Below are 23,469 nucleotides of genomic sequence, written 5' to 3'. Positions count from 1 at the left end.
TGTCTGTATGTAGTCTGCAAAGGACTGGCACCAGTCCAGTAGTTTGCTTTCTCCTGGGATAAACTCACATGCAGATGCAGAGTCTGCATCACTGCAGATGTTGCACCGATCCGACCAACTGAGACATTTTCTCCCGTTTGGTCACCTGGACAAAATCCAGCAATTTTCCTCATTTAAAATCTCTTTTATAGCATCTGCAAGCAATCATTTTTGTTTGTATTTTAACAATAGAGACGCATGTCCACAGTTGTGTTTTTGATTGACGGAAGATGATTGAAAAGTATTTGTCTAAGGTCAACACAAATTCCAAAAACTAATAAAAGTCAGTAAACTGCAAGGAAAATTAGTTAGGTTGTATGCAGTTGCAAAAAGAAAAAGTTTTTTGCAGAGTGCAAATAGGCTCGACTCAGACTGAATGCAATTGAAATTATTCAGGTCTTTAAAAAAAAAAAAAAAAGGAGCAGCGGTAACCTCAGAGAATGACAGCCTAATCATTACAGTGAGAAACTAAATTGCAAAGCACAGCACAAAAGCCCAAATCCAGTTTGACAGCACTGTACAGCTCAATAAAATAGACATCAGAACCAATGCAATTAACTCGAAAGCTATCAGCAGGATTTTACAAACATTGAATGTGGAGCGCATAAGATCGAGTCCGGGCTTTGACCTTCCTGGGTGGAGTTTGCATGTTCTCCCCGTGCCCGCGTGGGTCTTCTCCGGGTACTCCAGTCTCCTCCCACATTCCAAAGTCATGCATGGCAGGTTAATTGGGTGCTCCGAATTGTCCCTAGGTGTGCTTGTGAGTGTGAATGGTTGTTCGTCTCTGTGTGCCCTGCGATTGGCTGGCAACCAGTTCAGGGTGTACCCGCCTACTGTCCGAAGCGGGCTGGAATAGGCTCCAGCACCCCGTGACCCTGGTGAGGAGAAAACAATTAAGAAAGAGGATGGGTGGATGGATACGTTTTCCTCTGGTCCCTAGATTTGAAAACCATTATGACTTTGTACTTTTTACTTTTACTTGTCAACTAGTTCTCTTGCAAATCTTTGATTGCTGTCTCTCTGTCTGCTGCAACTGTCTGTCACACCTATTTCTTCACAAAACATGACAATTTAACATCAGTACACAGCTAGACTTTGAAATCACAGATTTAGTAGAAGAACTTGTGGGCTAAGCATCAACTCTATAGCACACTTAAAAAAAAAAAAAAAAAAGTATTACAATACAATTATTGCCTAAATCAACAGCAATCCCATCCTGTTGTTGTGATTAATTTTGCACTATATGAGCCAAAAGGAGGCAGGAGCAATTATGCATATAGAATTCTCACTAGGGCTCAAATAAATGCTTGTCAGATTTCAAAACACCTTGAGTGGAATTGATGACAGTTTTGACCATTTTTATTTTCTCACAGATTGATGGATGAAGAAAAAAAAAATGGCTGCAGCAAAAAAAAAAAAAAAAAAGGCACTTTTATTCATCCAGTGCAAAAGGGCGGGTGCTTGAGCACCACCTAGTGGCTATATATATATATATATATATATATATATATATATTGTTTGATAAATTACCAGCTACAATAAATTCCATCCATCTATTTTCAGAGCCGCTTACTCCTCACACGGCGGGGGGTGCTGGAGCCTATCTCAGCTGGCATTGGGCAGAAGGCGGGGTACACCCTGAACTGGTCGCCAGCCAATCGCAGGCCACAATAAATTATGGCCAGAAAATGCATTGTGGCAGCCTAAAAACGGGAGGCTTTTGTGTGTACTAAGATTCTCAGTGAAGTATATCTGTGAACATTGTCGTATAAGGTGTATTTTTCCAGGTATCATTAACTAATTTTGCATTTTTTTGTTAGTTCACAGAGCCAGCAAAGCAACAAGAGTGCATTGTATTGGTATGGTAAGATTCAGACCAATGAGCTTGGTTTAGAAAACATTTGCCTGCTTCTTCTCTGTATGAGCACGAATCAAGTGAATGAAAGAGGGGAAACAATTTTGCGTGAAGAGATTTTTTATTTTTTTTCAAAGTTATCAAATGACCATTTTAAAATTGAGACAGGAAAAACATACTTTGGGTGGGTGTCAAATGTAAACATGGTAATTTATTAAATGAAAATCAAATCTCATGTCCAATGAAGGTTGTTCAAAAGATAATGAAAGTGACTTAAGTCAAGTCAGTGTTTATCTCGACTGTCTGGGCCACAGAGCAGAGCTCCTCCTCTTGTACGATCATCAGATCTCCTCCCGTCTGCTGCCCCTGGACCACAATGCACTGCTCAGCACCTCCTGATATAACCACCTCCACCAGCTCGTCTCCTCTTTGTGAATGCGAGTCCTCTGAAGTGAGCAGAAGAGGGCCACGGCTTGGTGCAAATGTATCGTCAGTGTGAACAAGTAAGATAGTGTGCTGGTTGTCACTTGAAGCTTTTTCATCTCCCTCAGTGGCAGGTGTCATCTCAGATCTTAAAAAAAATTCTGTCCCACTTTCTTCCTGTCCTTGTCCTCTTTGTACTTTGTCATCCCCGGCCTCTTTCTTGGGCCTGCCTTTGACTGGCTTTTTGGGGTGGCGGGAGTTTACTGCTGCCAATTCTTGCATAGCTGGTTTAGCCGTCGGTCTCAGTCCTTCCTTGAGCTCCCCCTGTGAATGGTGCTGCGCTTGATGCCTCAATAGGCTTTGTCTCAGAGTGTAAGAGGCACCGCAGTGGCAGCGGTGGGGCTTTTCTGTCACATGAGAAGATTTGATGTGCCTCCTCAGCTTCGTGGCCATTGTGTAGCCTAGCATTCCCACCCCCCCAAAAAAAAGTTAATTAAAATTCATTTGAGTTGTTAAAAATGTAGAGCAGACATTTTTTATTCAAACTGTTGAAGGTGTTGCTTCTACCTTGTTTGGCTACTTTTGAATGAAATATCTTGCCAGCTATTAGTATAGTCAACTCAATATCACTTGATTGTCTCTTCAATCAGGGCTGGACACGGCTGTTTAATCCAAGCATTCAAACAAGTAATGTAAAGAAGTTTAAAATAATTTACACAATACTTTTGACAAGAATGAGACCTTTTTACAGCAACTCTAATTCACTTCAGTTGGCAAAGTTAGCCATTGCTGGCTAAAGCATTTGAAAGCAAAGAAGAGTTTGTCTGTCTCGTCTGCTTCATGTTTGCTTTGATTTGATTTCCCTTGTGTACAACTACAACATCGCTGGTTTGCGTTCCAGTGCTTCCAATGTTTTCTTTTGTGAACAACACCATGAAGCATGTCAGGTTTCATTTTCATGGGAACCCGTGTTTAAACACAACTTTTCATTTTATTGGTTATGTTAATGTGTTAACCATTTCAGATCTTCTATTATGTATGTTGTACTTTTACAAATTTCTCCAGTCTAGTTGAAATTTGTAACAAAAAGCGTTTGATGGTGATACATTATTCATATTTGTATTATTCAGAAATATTGCACAAAAAATAAGAAATCTTGCTTGTGCTTCTGTAAATGTGTCGCTTTCCTTCCTTTTATAGCAACAAAAAGCCCTATATTGTATTACAGCAGGGTTTCCCTAAATCCCGAGTAGGCAACCCTGGTCCTCGAGAGCCGCAGTCCTGCGTGTTTTAGCCGTCTCCCTCCTCCAACACGGGTGAGGATCATTACCAGGCTTCTCCAGAGCTTGCTGATGAGCTGATCATTTGAATCTAGCTGTGTTGGAGGAGGGAGACATTTAAAACACGCAGGACTGCAGCTCTCGAGGAGCAGGGTTGCTCTCACATTTTTCCCCAAGTTCTGATCAAATCTAAATGTTGTATAATATTGACCTCTTTTTCATTTATCGTCAATGAAGGAATTATGTGATACCCTCATATATTTTTGGGAGGCCTTGCATGTACTGTAAAGGAAAACATGTGAAGCCGAAAATATCAATAAAGTCTTTTCTAGTGCTGCTTATGCAGGCAACATGCTAATTAGTAGTTTTCTTTGCAATCAGAGGAGCGGCAATAAACATCTGCATCCCACTTTGTCAGATAAACAAGGTTGGTTGGAGGGGAATTGGCTGGCATGGGCTTCATTGCCCCAGACAGTCTTAACAGGGATCAAGTTCGTTCTATTAAATCATTAGTCAAAAATCCATTTTTACTGGGCTGGCGCTGAATGCGTTTCAGTTCTGACTCCTAGTTTATGTGCTCACCTTTTTGACAGATAGGGCAACGATGGGGCCTGTCACCAGTGTGCAATTTCTCGTGGGACTTGAGGGTATGTGGGTCCCTTAAGGATTTTCCACAGTAACTACAGAGGAACACGCCTCCGGTGTGGCAAAGCCTGTGGCGGCAAAGTTCAGGTTTCTGAGCAAACCTTTGATCACATTCGGGGCAGCGATATGGCTTCTCTCCATTGTGAATCCTCAAATGGCTATCAAGGTTCCCTGAGATAGAGAGACAAAAAAAAAATAATGTTCATGACTTTGCACGTACACAAATGTTTCACTAATAGTTATTCAACAGTATTTTACACAATAGAAGCAATACAAGTTGGGTTTTTTCCAGATACACAATAGCTTGACAATGTGATGAATGTAGCTGCTGACTTTTTGATTTTTTACTTTTTCTTTTAGAAGATCATAATTTAAAATTACAACGCAAGAACATTTATAAAATTAAAGTGAAAATGTTTAGGTTGTACTAAGAGAGATGCCATTTTAGTATACCTCAAACAGCACTTCACCATGGAATCGACAATACTATGGTTTGATAATATCAAGATTTCCATTAATTTCATTTAGGAGTGTCAGGCGATTAAAGATTTTAATCATAATTAATCACATTACTTCAATAGTTAACCCGTGATTAATCGCAAATTTCATCTGTTCTAAATGTACAATAAAATGTGCAATGTTTTTTTTCTAAGTTTCATACTCCTGTTAAAAAAGAAGTGGAAAAAATGTGAAACTAATAGAAATATGGCTATATTTTTTTTAATCATTGATACATTAATTTCAGAATAATTCATTAAATTGCATTAAAATTAAAAAGGTACTGTAAAATGTGAGTGTGACATTGATTTGTGTTGGTCAGTTTTCTGCCACTAGATGGCATAATTGCACTTGTAAGACATTGGTGACAGCTCAGTGGAACCCTTTTTCTTTTCATATTAAGAGCTGTCTAATCTTTAACATGAAGTAATTTGTGAAATTATGCACATTTTTAAAATTGTAAAATACATATATGCATTATTATTATTATTACTATTACATTTAGTACTGCTAATCTGTGTGCCCTGATATTGGCTGGCAACCAGTCCAACTGCCCAGAGCCAGCTGAGATAGGCTCCAGCACCCCCCGTGACCCTTGTGAGGAATAAGTGGTCAAGAAAATGGATGGATGGATAGTACTGCTAAATTTTGACATGGTCGTGTCTGCTGTGTTGTGACTGGAATTTCCCCAGTACAGGCTTTCCAAATAAGGGGCGGTCAGTGATCGTACGTAAAAAAAAAAAAAAAATAGTGGTATTCTCAACTCAACTCAACTTTCTTTATAAAGCTCTTTAAGAACAGGCATTGCTGTATACAAAGTGCTGTACATAAACATAAACATCAGTTTTGCAGTAAACTTTAACTCCAAATTAATACGCTAATTTTGAACCCCCTACTCTTGAAGCTCCTGCAGCTTCCAGTGTTACCTTTCTGATTGAAACTTTTTCCACAGTGCTGACAGATGTGAGGTTTCCCACTTGTGTGGAGCTTCATGTGATTGCTCAGCGAACCAGAGTTTGCCAGCAGCTTGGGGCATAGGGAACACTGCAACTGAGAGAGAAATCCCAAATCAGATTTCTTTTTCCCTCGATACATTCTTGGTGTTGAAAGTGCATGACAGTCAGACTTCATGACAGTCTATCTTGAGATTGGACATGACGTTTGACTGAGAAGCGCAGAGAGTTCAACATTATTTTATCGGAAAAACTAGCAATGAGTGACACTCATTGAGTGTGTAATATTGAGGAGTTACACTGCATAAAAGACACACACCTTAGGAGGCTGTTGGTAAATCAATCTGCTGCAGCAAAGCAGGCGGTGGTTGCGCAACGAGGAACGATGTCCAAATGCCTTGCCACAGTGCTCACACACAAACGGCTTCTCCCCTGTGTGCTTGACCATGTGCTTTTGGAGGTCCTGCTTCAGTCGAAAGGTCTTCTCACAGTGAGGGCAGGAAAATGGACACTCCTGATGGTGGCTCAACTGTTGAGTGATTATGAATAGCAGTAGTAATACAGTAAACACAGTAACAACCCACAGCATTAGTTAAACATGCACAATACAAAATTAAATACAAAATCTGGATCAAAAATCTTGTTTTGACTGATCATGTTAAAGAGCTAGCATTAGCATTAACATGAGATACATCTTGTGAATATGTCAAGGGATTTTCATCTGTATTAAAGGGGCTGTCTGCCGGTTTCCCTCAGGAAAATGCACTTTTTAAATACAGGATTTAAACAAACAAACTACTTCTCAATTTATAAATATGGGCTTTTCATAACGTGTGGGGGTGAGTTTGTCCTAAACCCCCACCCACCCCCAGCCTGTATTTTGCCATTTTGTGTTTGTTTTGTAAACAGCGGACCGTTTCTGTGGAAAGACAAACACAAAATGGCAAAATACAGGCTGGGGCGGTGGGGCTTTAGGACGAAATCACCACCAAAGATTAACATAAACACAGATGTGTAGACTGAGAGAAAGTTAAGTGTTTACATCCTGTATTTAAAAAGTGCATTTTCCTGAGTGAATCCGGCAGACTGCGCCTTTAAATAAACATTACACATCAGTTTAATGATATATTAAAAAAAAATATTATTTTTTTTAAATAGCATTTTTGACATATAAAAAAAATATTTAGATGAATCCTACCTGGTGAGCCTGAAAGGTTTTTGCTGAAGTATAGCTTTTGCCGCAGTCCTGACAGGTGAAGATGGGCTTCATGTCTTTGTGACTGAGCTGGTGTTTCCTTAAGTGGGCAATCTCATCGAACTTCTTCTCACAGCAGGAACACCTGTACCGCCTCTTCCTCACCTCTGGGCACCAAGTGGGAGCTTCGCCTGTCGCTTTTGCTGCTCTAACAGCCGCAGCATCAGAATGTGATGTTGTCATGGAAACCACTGCTTCTGCAGAGGACTTTGCAACCTTTGTGAGACTCTCCCGGCTGTCTAGGTGTGGGTGGACAGAGACTTTTTTTACTCGGCTGGTCTGACAGTGAACCTGTCGGGGCTTAGCAGCCAGGCGAGAGCTAAAGCGGACAGAGAGATTCGGGCCTCCGAAGGTTCTCTGCCTTGCTGTCGAGTTAAAATTTGACAGAGTGTCAACTGCAGCCATGACAAGGTCAGTGCTGACATTGTAGCCATTTGATGTCGGAACAGTATTGGCTACTTTAGCTGTGATATGAACTGCAGTGCTACTTTCCTCCTGTTCACCTCTGTTAGAACCAAGTGACAGTTCAGAAGGTTCCTTCTTTTGTCCTTCTTCATCTGCCGGGTCATTTATTTGTCTTTCCTGAATAGTTTGTGGGTTGCGCACAGCCATTTCTGCATCCCTTAATTGTTCCAGTGGGTCATCTGAAAGAACAATTTGCCACTGTTAGTTGACTTAGTTGTGTTTGTCCACTAAATGTTCCACAGTCCTCTAAACAAATTGTGAAGTATAATTCGGTGGCTTCGATGCTTCCAATTGTCAAAATAAATCAATGCTTCAATTTGTAAATGTAATTTTGGGCTACTACTCGCCTAGTCACAAAACCCCTACAGCTACATCCCCTGTCGTCATTAGTTACACAAGACATACATTTAAATCAGCATGTTCGAAAAACAAGGAGTTAGTAATATGAGCTTGGTTTTTGGTGAAAGGGACAATTTGACACTGCAGAAGATTGTTGGTGTCCTTTGTAACATCTCATCAATCGCCGCACAGGAAAGCACCGTCAAACCAGTTATAATAAATGATTAGTGGAATGGGGGAGTCTAATTCCTCTGATAAATGACATGATAAATGGGCCTCAGCTGTGCTTTCTAGTCCAATGTTTTCATTTGATTGGGTGAAATTTTGTGTTTGTCAGATATGATTCATTCCAATTACCAGTAATCATTTTCATCTCATACTGCCATGGACATTTTTGAAATAATTTCAGCTAACTAGAGCACTTCTTTTCTAAGCTAGGTATCGGCTGAAAATATTGTCTGCTGAAAAGTGTCATGATAATATTACCAGAAAGGATATTATTAACTCCAGTTACAGCAATTCCATTGCCCATACAAAAGCACAACAATGTAACATAAGAGGTTAAAGTCACACAGCAGTAGTCCGATGCTTACACAGCCTCATTATGTGACCAAAATCAACAATGTGCAGAATCCAGTTACCTCTTTGTCGTACTCCAGAAGTGTTCAGTGCATCAAGTCTGTCTGTTGCATCATTTCTTCCCTCAATGTCACCACCCAACAACAGTTCCATTCCTGGCTGGATTTCCCGACACACACGCAAACATTTGCCAGCACACATTTCTGCACACGTACATTGCACTTCTACATTGTGCGGAGCTTTGCTTTGCACCTGGCAGGCAAAACTGTGGAAGACAAAAGTAACAGTTTTTAGGAGTGCACATAGTGCATATGGAATGCAGAGAAAATTATTTCTGGGGAGACACCTGTGCTCAAATTCAGAAAGAGATGCATGACTATAAAATAATTGAAATAGCTCTATGCGATATAATATGTAGGTGCTAAGTGATAAACACTAATTACAACCATAAACTATTTGCCATGGCTCGACATAGAATTAGTGTTGTTCCGATACAGATACTGTACCGATACTACATCGTTGGAATTTTTTTTTTCTTCTAAATAACTGCATAATTACTGTATGTAAAATTGTTACTATCATAGTCATAGCTTAGTCATGTATTGCTTAAAAACCTGAAACACAAAAAAAGACGAATAGGCTACAGAATGAATCCAGTTGACATTTTTAATTGCATTTAGTATGGTATGGTATGGTATGGTATGGTATGTTATGGTATTGGAAAAAGTGATTAATCTCTTCTATGCCCCCCCCCACCCCCCCCACCCCCCAAAAAATTCTGTACTAGTATCGGTAAATGGCATTGACTCCGTTATTTGTCGCCGATACCAATGCCAGCGTTTAATGGTATCTACTTGGTTCTACCCAATATCAATAAGTACACTGCCTGAAGCACATATAAGTGTCGGCACTCTGTATCTAACAGATAATGACAGCTGTGATGATATATACCGGTATACATATTACTGCTGAGGAGAAAACCATGACATGCTCAATATAGAATAATCTTGTATAGAGAGGAAAGCTGCATTATGGCACTCTGTATACTGACAATTCTTACTGTGAATAACAATCATGCTGCTGTGCTGATTCATCAAGTATCTGCCATTGTTGTACACTAGAATTGTGCATAACAACTGATTAAGCAATTAATTAGTCATTGTGACAAATCCCATTGTGTGGAACTGTTGTCATTGACATAAGTGACTGATTGAATCTGCAGCCATAGAAGAAAAATGAAGTACATTACTTGGCTAAAATTAGCAGAGGCATTTGTGATTTTGTTTTAATTAGCTTGAAGGCTAAAGAAGAAATCAAGTAAGCAGCAGCCATGCAGACTTCTACTAATTTTTTTCATGTTCAAGACATTCAGAGAAGTCTTCACCCCAAAATGCATAGCAAAGAATCGATTAATTGATTGTTAATTCTTCCCATAGTTGATCAATGATACTTTGTCAAATGCCCATTGCACTCACTGTCATGCATGCACAACATCTTTGGTTTTAAAAGACATTGCATTTATAGTAAATTCAAGTATTTGTTGATATTAGTAAATGTGACTTTTTTAATAGTTGCAACTTGCAATTTGATTTTGCTTTAAATGGTGAAATGTACTGTAACTCACTGACTAGAAATGGAGGAAAAATAAATTGTTGGTATGAAGCCAGCTCACCTGATCCAGACATCTTGGCGCAGCGGAACATCATTGTTCTCTGTTGGCGTAAGAGCCTTAAAAACAAACAAAAGACTAAAGTTAATGCAAAATGTAAAAACATTGTGTGTACACAAATTAAAATGTGTGGAAAATATGAATATCGTAGTCTTTATCTAAATGTTAATATGTTAGTATTACAACTCTCGTCAATTACCTCTAATGTTCCATTTTGTATTCAATGAAAGACAGAAAATCATTCCAAAAAAACGCACTGGTAATGTCACAGCTTTAGCGTTGTATGATAATTTGTAAAACTGCACATCACATTTTCTAACTCAATAATATAACAGCCGTGGTGTTAAGATTTACAATGCACACCTGCTATTGCTGCATGTTCACACACGCAATGTTACAGTTAATGTCTGACTCAGTATGGCCAAAAGCAGCCACAAAACGCCATAAATATGAAGGCGATGCAGGAGGGTTCTGCTATGATAGTCCATTGTTTGCTGCACCATATTACACAGGTTCATCATTTTATCGCTTTTATTTTGGAGAACAGGTTAGGAGTAGGAAAGGGATCGATTCATTATCTATCCACATCTTAATTAGCGAACATTTTATCATGGGATTGATTCTAATACTTAATACATTATGATAACAAGATTTTAAAGAGAAAATGTTGTAAAAATGTTATCAAATCTAAATTTGATCATTTTCATATTTAAGTATAATTTAATTGATAATTGGTCCCACAAAAGATAGGCATGTGTATGCGTGTGCGCGCATGTGTGTTTGTTTAAGATCAACAAATGTAAATATCAACTCAAATAAAATGCAATTTGTTAAATTGTGATTTTATTTATTAAGAGGTAAAAAAATATCTAAAGCTACCAGGCCACATGGAGTAAAAGTACTTTCTCCCTAAAACTTTTACCGTAACTGGTTTGGCCCATGCTCTGCATCAATAACTGATATCATTTTCTATAACTAGCAATCAGATTTTCACATCACTGTGGAGATATTTTGGCCACATACAACACTTCCTTTCATAATTGCTATAATTCAGCAACACTGGGTGGTTTTCATGAACAAACGTTTTGAAGTCATGCCACAGAACTTCAGCTACCACAATGAAATCCGGGTTTTGACTAGATTGCTCTAGAATCTCATTTTTTCGGAATGCTGTGATTTATGCCAGATCTAGTGAGACACATAGCTTCCAAAAAGTTCAGCTTTCAACTAATCTGCCCATAGAATATTCTCCAAAAGGCCAGGCGCTTATTAATAGTTTTATTTTCCTTTTTAAATAAAACACCATTTTAAAAAACTGTGTTTTGTATTACTTATATTTGTCTAATATATACATTTGTTTGATAATCTCAAACATAAAAGCGGAGAAATAATGTTAAAAAAATTTAGATGAGGAGGGATATATGGCTGTGAGAGGAGACACTAACTGTGTAATCAAATACTGGTGAAGGGAACAGTTTAGTGGTGATAAAAATAGACAGACAATCTATTTTTTTTTTTTTTTTTTTTACAAAATTTACCATTACGATGAATACACACACTATTAAGAAAATACCATTTCACTCTTTAATGAAAGAAAACAAATTCTTTTTATCATTTTCAAGTTATCATTTTCATTTTAAATATGCATGCAATGTACCCTCACTTCTTTTGTGCTGTTTGTTATGGATTCCATTGTCATGAGAAGGTCCTGGGGAGGCAGTGAGCCAGTCTCAAACTTCTGTACCCATTCTGTGTCACCTTGCCTCCCCAGCAGATCTCCAACCCGCAGAACTCGGCCAACCCACCACAGTCCAAGTCTTCCCTTGCAGGACATTGAAGGCCCCACAGCAAAGCCAGGGGGCAGTAATGTCGATAGAAATGAAGCAAAAGCAGGAGGAAAAGAAGGAGCAAGACAGGAGGCCATCATTCTATTTAAAAAAAAAAAAACAAAAAAAAAAAACAAGGAGACAATACAAGAGTCACTTCCAACTTGCATAACTGTTTCATTCATAAACATTTATAATGACATCAAGGTGAGGTACAAAATTACACGATATTGTGTGTTTGTAGTTTATGGTGGTGTAGAACTGCACTGCATCATAAGGAGAGAATTATGTAATATTTGGCTACCTCAAGTAGTTATAATAAAATATATTAGGAATGTGCTAATGCTCTACAAAACTGCAAATTAAAAGCACAATAAAAACTACCGTGTCAAATTAATATATAATTAATATGCAACCTTACAACCATTATTACCGTGAATATATTTCCAGATTTACGACACTGATTTTTCTTTACTCGAGCAGATACGTTGTTTTACAAAAACGAACAATAAAGCAAACAAACAGACAAACAAACAAACAAACAAACAAACAAACCAATTCTTAAGTTTTGTTTACAGAATTGAGCATGTTATTGTGGCCCGCTCGATAATTTTGGAGTATTGTCACATAACCTGTACTATTGTAATAGCAACTTTGTAAAAGTGCATGCAAACACTGTACAGTAAATATGGTTTAATTTACTCACGAAATGACAAAGTGATTTACGGTCAACAACCATCAGTAGATCTCAACAAGCACGGAAAGCGAACTTAAACAAACATTGCGCTTTTTTCTTGTCATTACCGGTGTGACAGACACATCTGAAATGTTTACATTTGTAGACAGACGGATGCTTGCACCTTGCAGGGCTTGTCCTTGCTCGCTTTGGCAGCTAACTTTGGTCAGTCACAATTTATAACAGCATCAATGATTTCAAGTCAATTAAACATGTAGACTTGGAATAAGAGTGATTATATATACCTTAAAATTCATCCGTTGTTTATGGTGGAAAAGCTATTATTATCCAGAGAGAAAATAGCCAAAAGAAGTCCTCCTCGTTACTGGTCCGGCTCGAAATCTGCGCTTCACGTCTTAAAGGTTCCGTTCACACTTAAGTAGCGTTGGATTGTACGTTAACATTATGTTATAAAATGATTAAACAAACACCTTTTAAGAGACTTCTCGTTGTACCGGTATGTGTGCAAATGTTTTGCAACTTACAATAAAACCTCACAGTTACAGTTTTATGACACGAATGAGAAATTCTGATGGCCACTTCATAATGACATTAAAGAATCATAATGATATTGAAGAATACTCGACAGTTTCAGTTTGCAAATAAATTGAAATAAAATATTTTTTTCCCCCCAATAATTTAAAGAGTGCATAACATGCTCAGTTCAGAAATGAACATAGGCGTCTGAGTAGGCACCTGTTAGTGCAGACAGTGAACTGGAGTTTGTGGAGACTGGTGTGGAAAGTGCTTGCAAGGACTGCATTGAGTCAAAAGGCAGCACTGATGTCATGCGTAAACCACACCTTTGGGTAAATACAAATATAGCATCATTTTAATATTTGTCTGAGTCAGTATTACTGGGACATTTGGTTTACCTCATCACACACAGCTCTCTGCAATAAAATGAGAACGGTGTTTTTGTGGATTGAATATGAGAGCTGGCTCACCTGGGATTATGGAAAAACTCTCTTCAGTTTGATGATTCTTAGATTTGTATTTTTCCCTGGTAAAAAGCAATATTTTTCCATGGGTGCTAATATTCCTCTGAAAAGCTCAGTTTACACAGAAATATAGCACAATGACAAAAACAAACAACCAAAGTAGTTTTATTAAATGGTTAGAGTTTCCTACACCATATGGTGCTCAAAGCTATTTACAATGCGTCACATTCACCCATTCACACTCAACAGTGGTTGGCTGCCGTCATGCAAGGCGCTGCCAGGTCCCAATGATGGGCAAGATAGGGTTCAGTGTTCTTGCTCAAAGACACTTTGACATGGTCACCAGCCTTGAGGATTCATCCCACAACCTCTGGGCTGTGAGTCGGCAACACTACCACTGATATATGTTGTTTCAGAAGATATACACCATCATGTTTGAAGTGTATGCTGTACAATGAGATGCATTCTGTTTTTAATAAAGATGAGGCCAAATATATTTCTATGGTCTATTGGGAAAAAAAAAAAAATGGTTTTAAAACATGATAAAATTGGAAATAATACAATTTAATCCCCAGACCTTTCATCCATTGGTCCCTAAGCTTACTTGTTTCCACATTTCATAAAAAGGATACAATAGCTTTCCTCAACAATAAGGCATTTGTTCAGGATTGTTTCTGATGGTGGATGCCTGATGAATCCATATTTTGTGCAAATTTACCTGGCAATAATACAGTACAGGAATGTCTTTGCATGTAGACTTATTTCTACAGTGCAACAGCCAACAGAACAACACTAATAAATAGTATTGTTTGTTTGTTTACAAACCTAAAATGAAATATCCATTATCCATTTTCGTGACCACTTATTCTTCACACGGGTCACGGGGGCACTGGAGCCCATCCCTGTAAAGCTAAAACCAGTATCAATCCCAGGTCCAGCTAAGTCTCCAATTTCACTACTCATACCTGAGCCTATTTCTGAAGAATTTAAATTTATAAGAATTTCTGTGCCCGCCTCTTTTGCTTTTTGGAAACTCTCTGAAATGGTGTCTTCTGATACATTGCTTTCACTGTTAGAAAACAAAACAGCAGTGATTACTTGTTCTCCACTGATCCCTGACCCAGAAGAATCAGCACTGGTAACACCTGTTCCATAAAGTAGGTCAGCACTAGTACTGTCCTCAATGTCTCCAGAAGTTCCCTGGTTTACAGAATTAGATATGCTTCCAAAGCCTGATATATCCCCAGATAAAAGCTTGTCTCCAGAGCCAGACAGGTCTCCAGAGATAACCTGGTCACCAGACCCAGACAGATCTCCAGAGGTATTATCAATAGAAGACCCTGATCCAAAATGTGTTGAACCTGAACCAGAGCCTGAAGATTCCACAGGTATGGGTGTGACAATTGGTGTACCCACTAAAGAGACATACAAACAGGAGTGAGATACATGAGGGATAAAGGGAAGGCAAGTCATTATTGTGATAGTACTTACCATGTCTAACTAATTCTGTGATAGATGTTACGTTTGAAAGGACATCTTGGATGTGTGTGATGTTCAGTCCAGTTTCATTTGCAATTAATAGAATGTCAGCTGTAAAAATACATCAGTAGTCAAATTGTAATGCATTATTAGCACGGGCATAATGTGAGTATTTACCTCTGAAACAATATGCATCAAATCTTTCATGAATATCAGGGCTTGTTTGGTTGGGATGACTATAAAGAGTGTGTACTCCTGACTTTACTGGTCCACACTCAGCACGAGGGTTAGTGATGGAATAACGGACACTACGATCTGTCAGCCAGCCAGCACGACACTTGTCAAAACCCTGTTTCCAGGCTGCGTGGAGCTCTCCTGGGGTGGCCAGGCTGGCATTCTGCTCGAGACAGCGAGTAGCCGCCTCATCATAAGTGAAACCCTCGTCAGAGCCCACATGGAAAACCTGACCTAAGGAGCAGTTGAGAACATTCAAGGATGCTGGATGATGTGAAAACATTCTACACTGAACAGACTAAACACTAAACAGACTGTCAGTGTGCCACGGTTAGTGTTCAATCCATGGATGAGTAGTCTGTTTGTTTGTTTGTTTGTTTGTTTGTTTGTTTGTTTGTTTGTTTGTTTGTTTTTTGGGTTACCACTCGTGAATTTTTCCATTTATTTAGGCCAATGTTTCTCAACCCTGGTTCTTGGGGCCCACTATCCAGCCTCTTTTCCATGTTTCCCTTTTGCCAATGCAGGTGATTCTTAATGACAGCTCACAACTCATTATCAACCTCTGGAGAAGGCTAATAATGATCCTCACCTGTGTTGGAATCGGGAGACATGGAAAACAGGCTGGATAGTGTGCCCCAAGGACCAGGGTTGAGAAACATTGGCCTAAATGGAAAAACCCCAGAAAACAAGCAAGCAAGCAAGCAAGCAAGCAAACAAACAAACAAACAAACAAACAAACAAACAAACAAACAAACAGTACATTAATGTAACAATCTGTAAAGTTACAACTAGGCAGTAAGTTAATGATTAGACGGATAGGCGTAATTTGTATTTTTATGAGGAATCTAATTCAGATTAACTGATGGTTTATTCCATCGCTGAATGGTGTCAAAAGAAAAACGGTAGACTGACTGATTTAGGCTTCTTGCCAAGGTACTCAAATGGAAATTAGCATTAGCTGAATCTGGAACAAAGTATCTCATCTCATCCTGAAAGTAATTGTTTCTGTTTTAAATAAAGAAGGTCTGTACATTGAGTATGCTGACACGTGTTTGGTGTTTGAATCTTGCACAGTGTCTTTTTGTCTATTTCTGCCGATTTCGCAGAAAGCTAATTCCAACATTGGAAATTTTCCCCTACCTTTAAGGCTTAAAGTTTAAGCGCATCAATGTAGCAATAAACATCATACTGTTACCTTGCTGGCCTCAGACCGTAGGACCGAACTCCAGGTTGCTCTCCTAAATTTCCAGCACACTTTTCTTGAGGTGAAACAACGGAGTACCTTGGATCAATCATAAGCATTTAAAAAAAAATATTTCAGTGTCTCTGAAAATCAGGTAGCCTATATTTCCAGAATACCTGACTGTCTGGTCCATCAGCCATCCTGCATCACATTGGTGATATCCCGCTTCATATGCCAAATGCAGCTGTTCAGGGGTAGCAATGGATGCACCAACACTCCGACAAGCCAACTGGGCATCAGTAAAGGTGAAGGCATAGCGACCAGACCGTGCGCGATAATGAAAGACCACACCTTAGTACAAAAGGATCAATCAGTAAGGATTATAAAGCGGCCATTCTACTGCATCCTAACCATTCATTTTGATGGGAGTTATCCTGTATCAAAATGGAAATCACTTACCAGTTGGAGGTACCACACCCACTTTGCCTTGCTCCTTGCCTAGGCTGGACGGCGAAGTGACCTGTTGTATCATTTCAGTGGGAAGGTCTGTGATGTTAGGTGGTAATTCAATGGGACTCGGTGTATAAGTAAAGTCTACGATGGTAGGTTGTTGGGTCTCCACCTCTCCGGTCACTTCACTCTCTGTGGTTTGCTTTCCAAAGAAAACTGCTTGGCTCTGCATCACTGGAGTACCACTCAATATGCCGCTTCCTTCCTCTGCGGAGCCAGAACCTTCATCATCAGGGAACTCTGTGGGTGATATATGATTAAGTTAAACAAATCCAAATTAACAGCACACTTTACAAAATATCAGTCTGCGCTGTAGAGAACAAGATACTAACACTATACAGTATTGGAGTAACAGTTTTCTTGAACTCCAGACTGCCAACAACAAGATTCTCTGATGTACTTCAAGGGGCTGTCTGCCGGATTCACTCAGGAAAATGCACTTTTTAAATACAGGATGTACACACTTTAACTTTCTCTCAGTCTACACATCTGTGTTTATGTTAATCTTTGGTGTTGATTTCGACACGCAACACCCCCCCGCCCTGCGATTGGCTGGCGGGGTGTAAACATTGTCTTTCCACAGAAACATCCCACTGTTTATAAAACAAACACAAAATGGCAAAATACAGGGGGGGGGTATTTAGGACGAAATCACTACCATAGATTAACATAAACACAGATGTGTAGACTGAGAGAAAGTTAAAGTGTGTCCAACCTATATTTAAAAAGTGCATTTTCCTGAGTGAATCCGGCAGACTGCGCCTTTAACAAGCGTCCGCCATAAATGGTGCTACCTGTGTAGCAGAAGGCATCATAGTGAGTCTCAAGAAGAGGATATCCTGTCTGATTTGCGTGGAGGTAAACAGTCCGCACCCCCAGAAGACCCCCTCCACACTGTGGCCGCCGAATGTTGATGGGGTAGCGTACGCTTCTGTCGGCCAACCAACCAGCATTGCAAATGTCCATCCCACCCTGCCAGGCCAAGTACAGTTGGCCTGTAGTGGCCAGTAAGGCCCCTTTTGTGGAACATGCCAGAACAGCTTGGGAGAAAGTGAACTTTTCTACTGATGTCGTGTGGAAAACTCTGCCTGTAAAAGACAGAAACATCTTTTTAGAGTAACAAGTGAAGAGTGATATTGCCTATAAAGTGCACCAAACTAGAATGTGTGACAAAGATCATTGTACTCATGGAGCTTTATACAAACCTGTCATTTTCTCGGCAAAGCAGTACACGTCATAAGTCTCATTGAATTGTCTCACTCCATATGTTCTCACTCCAGGTACGTTTTCTTTATCACCGTAACAATTGACACGAACATGATGAATTGGGTACCTATTTGAAGACAAGATGATTATAGGAAGGCTACAGTAATTGCACATTCGGTTATAGAATAAACCAACCTCACTGTCTGATCAGAAAGCCAGCCAGCATCACATTGGTGGTATCCATCATCAAAGGCTGCTTGGAGTTGTTCAGGTGAAGCCATGATTGCACTGTTCTGGGTGCATGCATCTCTCGCCTTTTCAAAGGTCATCATATAGCGACCAATAATGGGCCGGTAGTGGAAAACAATACCTGGAGTAGCAACATTATTAATTATATTTTCAGGGATCATTGACTGAAGATGACATAACCTGTGCTGAGGAAGTAGGCAATGACCAATCATGGCTCAGTTTGCTGACCAAACCCTGAAATTAGGTGCGCCGTAATTGGTCGTCGATTAAGTTGTCAAATTTATTCTGGACAAAATATTAACTTTTTACTGCTGGAGTATTATTATTATTATTATTATTATTATTATTATTATTATTATTATTATTATTATTATTATTATTATTATTATTATTATTATTATTCATCTTCAGAGCCCAGTATTCCAAAACTTTAAATCCAGATTAAACTGATCCAAATTTCCAAATTTCATTTTCCTGATCCATGGATCAGGATTTTCTATCCTGGTATTTCAAAACTTTGCTGGATTGGATCAGAATAATCCTAATCCTTTTGGGTTGAAGCCCATTCATCCATCCATTTTCTTGACCGCTTATTCCTCACAAGGGGGTGCTGGAGCCTATCTCAGCTGGCTCTGGGCAGTAGGCGGGGGACATATATGTATATATATATATATATATATATATATATATATATATATATATTTGGATTTATTTGTGTATTTATTTTTACATTTATGGAATTTTATTAGAATATTTCAGTTATATATTAACAATATCTATTTACAGCACTGTTAATTGCAGGAAATTCAGAGATACTTTTTTTTTTATTGATGAAAATTTGTGAAACTAATATATGGGATCACAGTTCAATCCTAACCCCAAGGTGGGATTAATTAAAACTTTTTTTTTTTTCAGGATACAACTGATCCTGGTTTGGGGCTTAAGTTTTGAAATACCCAACAAGAGCTCAAATCTGGATTAGCGGCAGGATTGGATTTCCAAATCTGAATTTGAATTATTAAGATTAAATGTGGTTTGAAATTCCCAATTTTGCACTCATAGAAATATTTAAGATTTATGTGTGTTTGTTTGTTTGTTTGTTTGTTTGTTTGTTTGTTTGTTTGTTTGTTTTTACATGACAAATTCTCATTAAACTTTTTTATTTTAGGTAATTAACACAAACCTACCAATAAATCTTATATGATACCTATTAGTCTAATAAAGCCTATTTATTTGAAATGCATAATCCTCAGGTGTATTTAATATTAATAAAGTATAATGTGTCTAAATTAAAAACAATTAGAGTATATATTTAAAATACATAAAATATTTTGTTGGAATTGTATAATAATCTGCTACCTATACACAATAAATAGCATATTGTTGCTGCTATGTGAAAAACGCTCATTTCCGTTTTTTTTCTTCTTTTTTTTCCTTTTTTTTTATTTTTTTATATTTTGATGTTATTGATGAAACTGAACGCAGACATCCCAAAAACATGAAGAAAAAAAACCAAAAAAAGTAATTATACTTTATTAATACTAAATACATAAACCGAGAATTATGCATTTCAAATATATAGGGTTTATTAGACAAATGGATATGTATCATATAAGGTTTATTTGGTAAAATTTGGTTTATTTGAAAAAAACAAAAACAAATGGAAGTTTGTTATGTAAATAATTACATAAATCTTAAAAGTTAGTCTTAAATATTTGTGTGAGTGTGGATCAGATCTTTAATATAATGTTTGAAATACTGGACCCAAGAAAACAACTTTAGTAAGGAATAAAGAAAATACAAAATGTGACTATAACATTGATGGTTTCTATGAACAACCAATATTTTATACAGATTGTTTTTTTTAATCCCTACATAGTGAGCATAACAGTTTGTAAGATGTCAGTGCACTCTAGTGGATAGTCAGGAAGGTTGCTTCTTTTTTTTGCACAGCAATTCATTCTGCTTGTTAGAAAAGAATTGATAAATATGAACGTGCCCATGAGAAAATACCCATTGGAAACATGAATATGATTTTGCTTCAATCTTATAGGCCTGTTCTCAAGACTGGGTGACAGGAAGGAGCTAGTGATCACTGAACTGTCTGTGGCATTCAGAAGACTGGAAGAAAAAACAAAACAAAAAACACGTTTCACATTTTGCGTACCTTGAACATTCACGTGTATATCATCATGATTGTCCTCAATACCATGTTGAACCTCGCAGCGATAGACTCCAGAGTCACTGGACCTTAGCTGAGACATCTTGATACTCGCATCTGTCGGTGTCAAAGGGTACCCCACCAGATGAACCCTGTCCTGGTAGCTCTTACTGATGCGCACTTCTCCCTCCAAAGCAACTAATATGGTTGAAACTTTTTCTTTAGTAATGAAGCTCCATTTGATGCGATAAGAAAGTGGAGCGATGTTGGGTGCTCCAGAGTCTGGAACAGTGTGGTCCTAAATTAAAAAGAGAAAAATCCATTGTTGAATCTCTCAAGAGTTCAAAATTGAAATCCCAGAGAGAGAAAAGGAAACAATCAATACACGCCACGTCTGTTTGCGTATCTGGACAACGTGAGGGACAATTTAGGAATGGTTTTGAATCCAAAAAGTAACAATTAACCTCAAAGAAGCATGGAAGTATCAATGTGCCTCCAAGTAGTGGCCGTTGTGGGTCTTGTAGAGGTATGCTCACATTCAGCACATCTACTGGGTCTGTTAAGGAAGCCACATAGTAGGAAGTACACCCAATGATTACAATTTCAGTACAGTACATAGTATAATTGAACTAAAAGTTTCCAAATTGTGAAAGCCATTCTTACCAAGGAAAGAGCTGTCATCATAGATGTAATCAAATGATGCTGAGATGGTATTTAAACAAACACAAAGATGAACAGCCCACCTGATCATATCTGAAAAGGGAAGAGAAAATGGTTGAATTCAATGTGACATCTGCAGTCTAGTGTTAGACATATTAGAGGGTCCTTCAAAAACGTGGAGGGAGTGTCCGTCCAGGACTGAAATTTGGCCTTTGGTCTAATTGACACTTCATTCACTACTGAATTGAGTGTGAGCTGCACTGGTGGCACACTTCACACTGGCCTCATTCATATTCTGTGGCATGGTCCACTCCCAGAATGACTAAGCCCATAAGACCGGGTTTGTTCTTCCTGAACTCTTTATTATTGGAGCTCTGATGACATCAGGACTTACATAAACAAAGTCGGTCCTTTCCATCCTTTTACAACACTGCCGACATTCAGGCAGGAGACTTGAAAAACTGTAAGACATGTTGGGTGGAGTTGTTGGCCAAGACGGAGCCACGATGGGGCTTTGATCCTCAAGAGGTTCTTACTACATGAGGCACTTTGGTCATGTGACCACATGCTTTAGTTTTCAGCAGTGTTGTCGCCTTTAGAAGTGGTTTCCATTTCACTTCAATTAATAAAGTGTAATTAAATATGAAGACACTTTTACAAGTATAAACAATATAAATAATGGAGTACGTTATTGGCATAATAACCAATAATCACAATATGTATTGTACTGTAGTTCGTTTTTTTTTTTATGGGTTGTTTTTTTAAACAGTTATTTTAACTCTGATTAATGTGATATTGCGGTACCATGAAATGTATTTTTTCTTATGTCAAACAGTACAGATTACAGTACAGATACTGTTTAAAAATATTTAATTGACATATATGGATCTTCTCTGTTCATCCCATGAGGGATGCCAAATGTCTACTCGTTTTCAGTTATTTGCAAAATAATATATTTAAATGTAAAAGTCAAATGAGTGTGTTCTAGTCCTTTGCATTGTATTCATTTCTCCATAAAATATTATAAGCACAACTCAAAAAGATGAATTACACACCTGTTGAAGACAAATGTTCTCAGCTCTAAATCCAACTTTCCCTCAGTGCCGTGTCTTTGCCTCAGAAGTACGCTCTTTGTAGCTAAATTGTAAGTAAGAATAAGCCCTGTTAATAGCAGCTCTCTCAGGATGCTTGACTGTGTGCCGAAGAAAGAGAAACAGTGGCTGCGAAAATTCAGGAGCCACACTCATCCACGTCTTCATACAAAAAGCCAAGAGGTAGTGATTTCAAAATAAAAGCAAACTGCTGCTGGATATGTTTGAGCCTGCCCAGGAAATGGACTCAAAAAAGGGACTTGCACATTAAGGAAACAAACACATCTTTTCCAAATGAGGCACACATTATGTTTGTTGATTAAGTTGAAGTCCTACCAAGGGGATAATAAAATGAAGATAATGACGATGTGTATTTATTCATTCATTTAAATTATTTTCAGCTCTTTTCTTGACTTTTTTCTTTTTCTTCGCTGATTATTGGGCAAGGTCAGATGAGTCTGGTCAATTAAAATCTTTAAGAGCGATATCAGCATTCGAGACAATGATTGTAAACAATCTACGACGTTGTCAGGTCTCAGCTTTCCAAAGGGGACAGTGCATGCTGAAAACTTTGCAGGGTCTCCAAACTTTGGCAGATGCCATTATTTTGTTTTCTGTATTTTGAAAGTGTAAATGATGAAAACAAAATCAAACTTTTCTTGACATGTTATACGAATACCTCATCAGTAATTTTGTCATGTTTTGGTTCTGTGGGGTTGGGATTTTGTTTTTCTTTTGGTGTTTTTTGTGAGTGTTTGTCATATATTCGTGTTTTCTTCCCTTGTCTCGTTATGTCTAATCACATCCACCTGAGTGTGTCTTCCCTTCCCAGTGTGTGACCAATCAGTGCCCTCAGCCACTATACTCGAGTAAATTGTGTTTTAACATTCACGGTCTGTGGTCGTCATTGTAGAGTGACGTCACTTGTAGTCCGTCGGTGAAGTCGGGGTCATTTTTTTCCCCGACTTTGCAAGTGGAATTTCCGAGTTCAAGGGGGCGTTCCTGTACACACTTCCTGGTTTGAACTTGGAAAAGTCCGACTTCCGACCATCCTCGAATGCAGCATATGTAGGTCGTGCTGGGTGTATTATCTATTAAGCTTTGTGCTGCGTAGTCAAGCTACAGTCTCGAGTCACGTCCAGTTCTGTCAAGTCAATCTCCAGTCACGTCCAGTTGGGTCAAGTCTAGTCCAG

At 38.4% G+C, this 23,469-nt stretch overlaps 2 protein-coding genes across 4 annotated transcripts; both read right to left on the bottom strand.

The window, feature by feature from the left end:
* Positions 1 to 1,996: 1,996 nt before the first annotated feature.
* Positions 1,997 to 12,903, bottom strand: LOC144017528 (uncharacterized). 3 transcript variants are annotated; one of them, XM_077519201.1, is made up of 9 exons: positions 12,808 to 12,903; positions 11,658 to 11,928; positions 10,004 to 10,059; positions 8,394 to 8,596; positions 6,892 to 7,592; positions 6,013 to 6,222; positions 5,667 to 5,790; positions 4,180 to 4,413; positions 1,997 to 2,778 (listed from the first exon to the last, which is right to left on the bottom strand). In XM_077519201.1, exons 2-9 carry the CDS (start codon positions 11,925 to 11,927, stop codon positions 2,168 to 2,170), a joined length of 2,409 nt encoding a protein of 802 aa, XP_077375327.1. In that variant the 5' UTR covers position 11,928; positions 12,808 to 12,903; the 3' UTR covers positions 1,997 to 2,167. The 3 variants fall into 3 exon arrangements, with proteins under 3 accessions (XP_077375327.1, XP_077375329.1, XP_077375328.1); XM_077519203.1 differs by having other exon boundaries at positions 5,667 to 5,784; XM_077519202.1 differs by having other exon boundaries at positions 11,664 to 11,928.
* A 1,805-nt stretch (positions 12,904 to 14,708) lies between these two features.
* On the bottom strand, positions 14,709 to 21,142 carry LOC144017136 (aggrecan core protein-like). The gene is given in 11 exon segments (XM_077518414.1): positions 14,709 to 14,918; positions 15,005 to 15,093; positions 15,160 to 15,452; positions 16,373 to 16,498; positions 16,576 to 16,750; positions 16,859 to 17,149; positions 17,704 to 17,997; positions 18,115 to 18,242; positions 18,311 to 18,485; positions 20,532 to 20,823; positions 20,990 to 21,142. Coding segments are annotated over 11 exon segments (2,226 nt in total).
* Positions 21,143 to 23,469: the final 2,327 nt, after the last annotated feature.

The sequence above is a fragment of the Festucalex cinctus genome, chromosome 4, assembly GCF_051991245.1.
Source record: "Festucalex cinctus isolate MCC-2025b chromosome 4, RoL_Fcin_1.0, whole genome shotgun sequence".
In the NCBI taxonomy this organism is placed as follows: Eukaryota; Metazoa; Chordata; class Actinopteri; order Syngnathiformes; family Syngnathidae; genus Festucalex; species Festucalex cinctus.
The sequence above is the reverse complement of the archived record's forward strand: the minus strand, read 5'-3'. Positions and strand labels throughout refer to the sequence as shown.

Bases quoted from the DNA above. Each gene is read 5' to 3' on its own strand.
- LOC144017528 (XM_077519201.1), bottom strand. From the start codon at position 11,927: ATGATGGCCTCCTGTCTTGCTCCTTCTTTTCCTCCTGCTTTTGCTTCA. The intron at 7,593-8,393 runs GTAACTGGATTC...TTGTTCTTTCAG, and splicing joins TTCTGGAGTACGACAAAGAG to ATGACCCACTGGAACAATTA. The intron at 4,414-5,666 runs GTAACACTGGAA...TCTCTATCTCAG, and splicing joins AAAAAGTTTCAATCAGAAAG to GGAACCTTGATAGCCATTTG.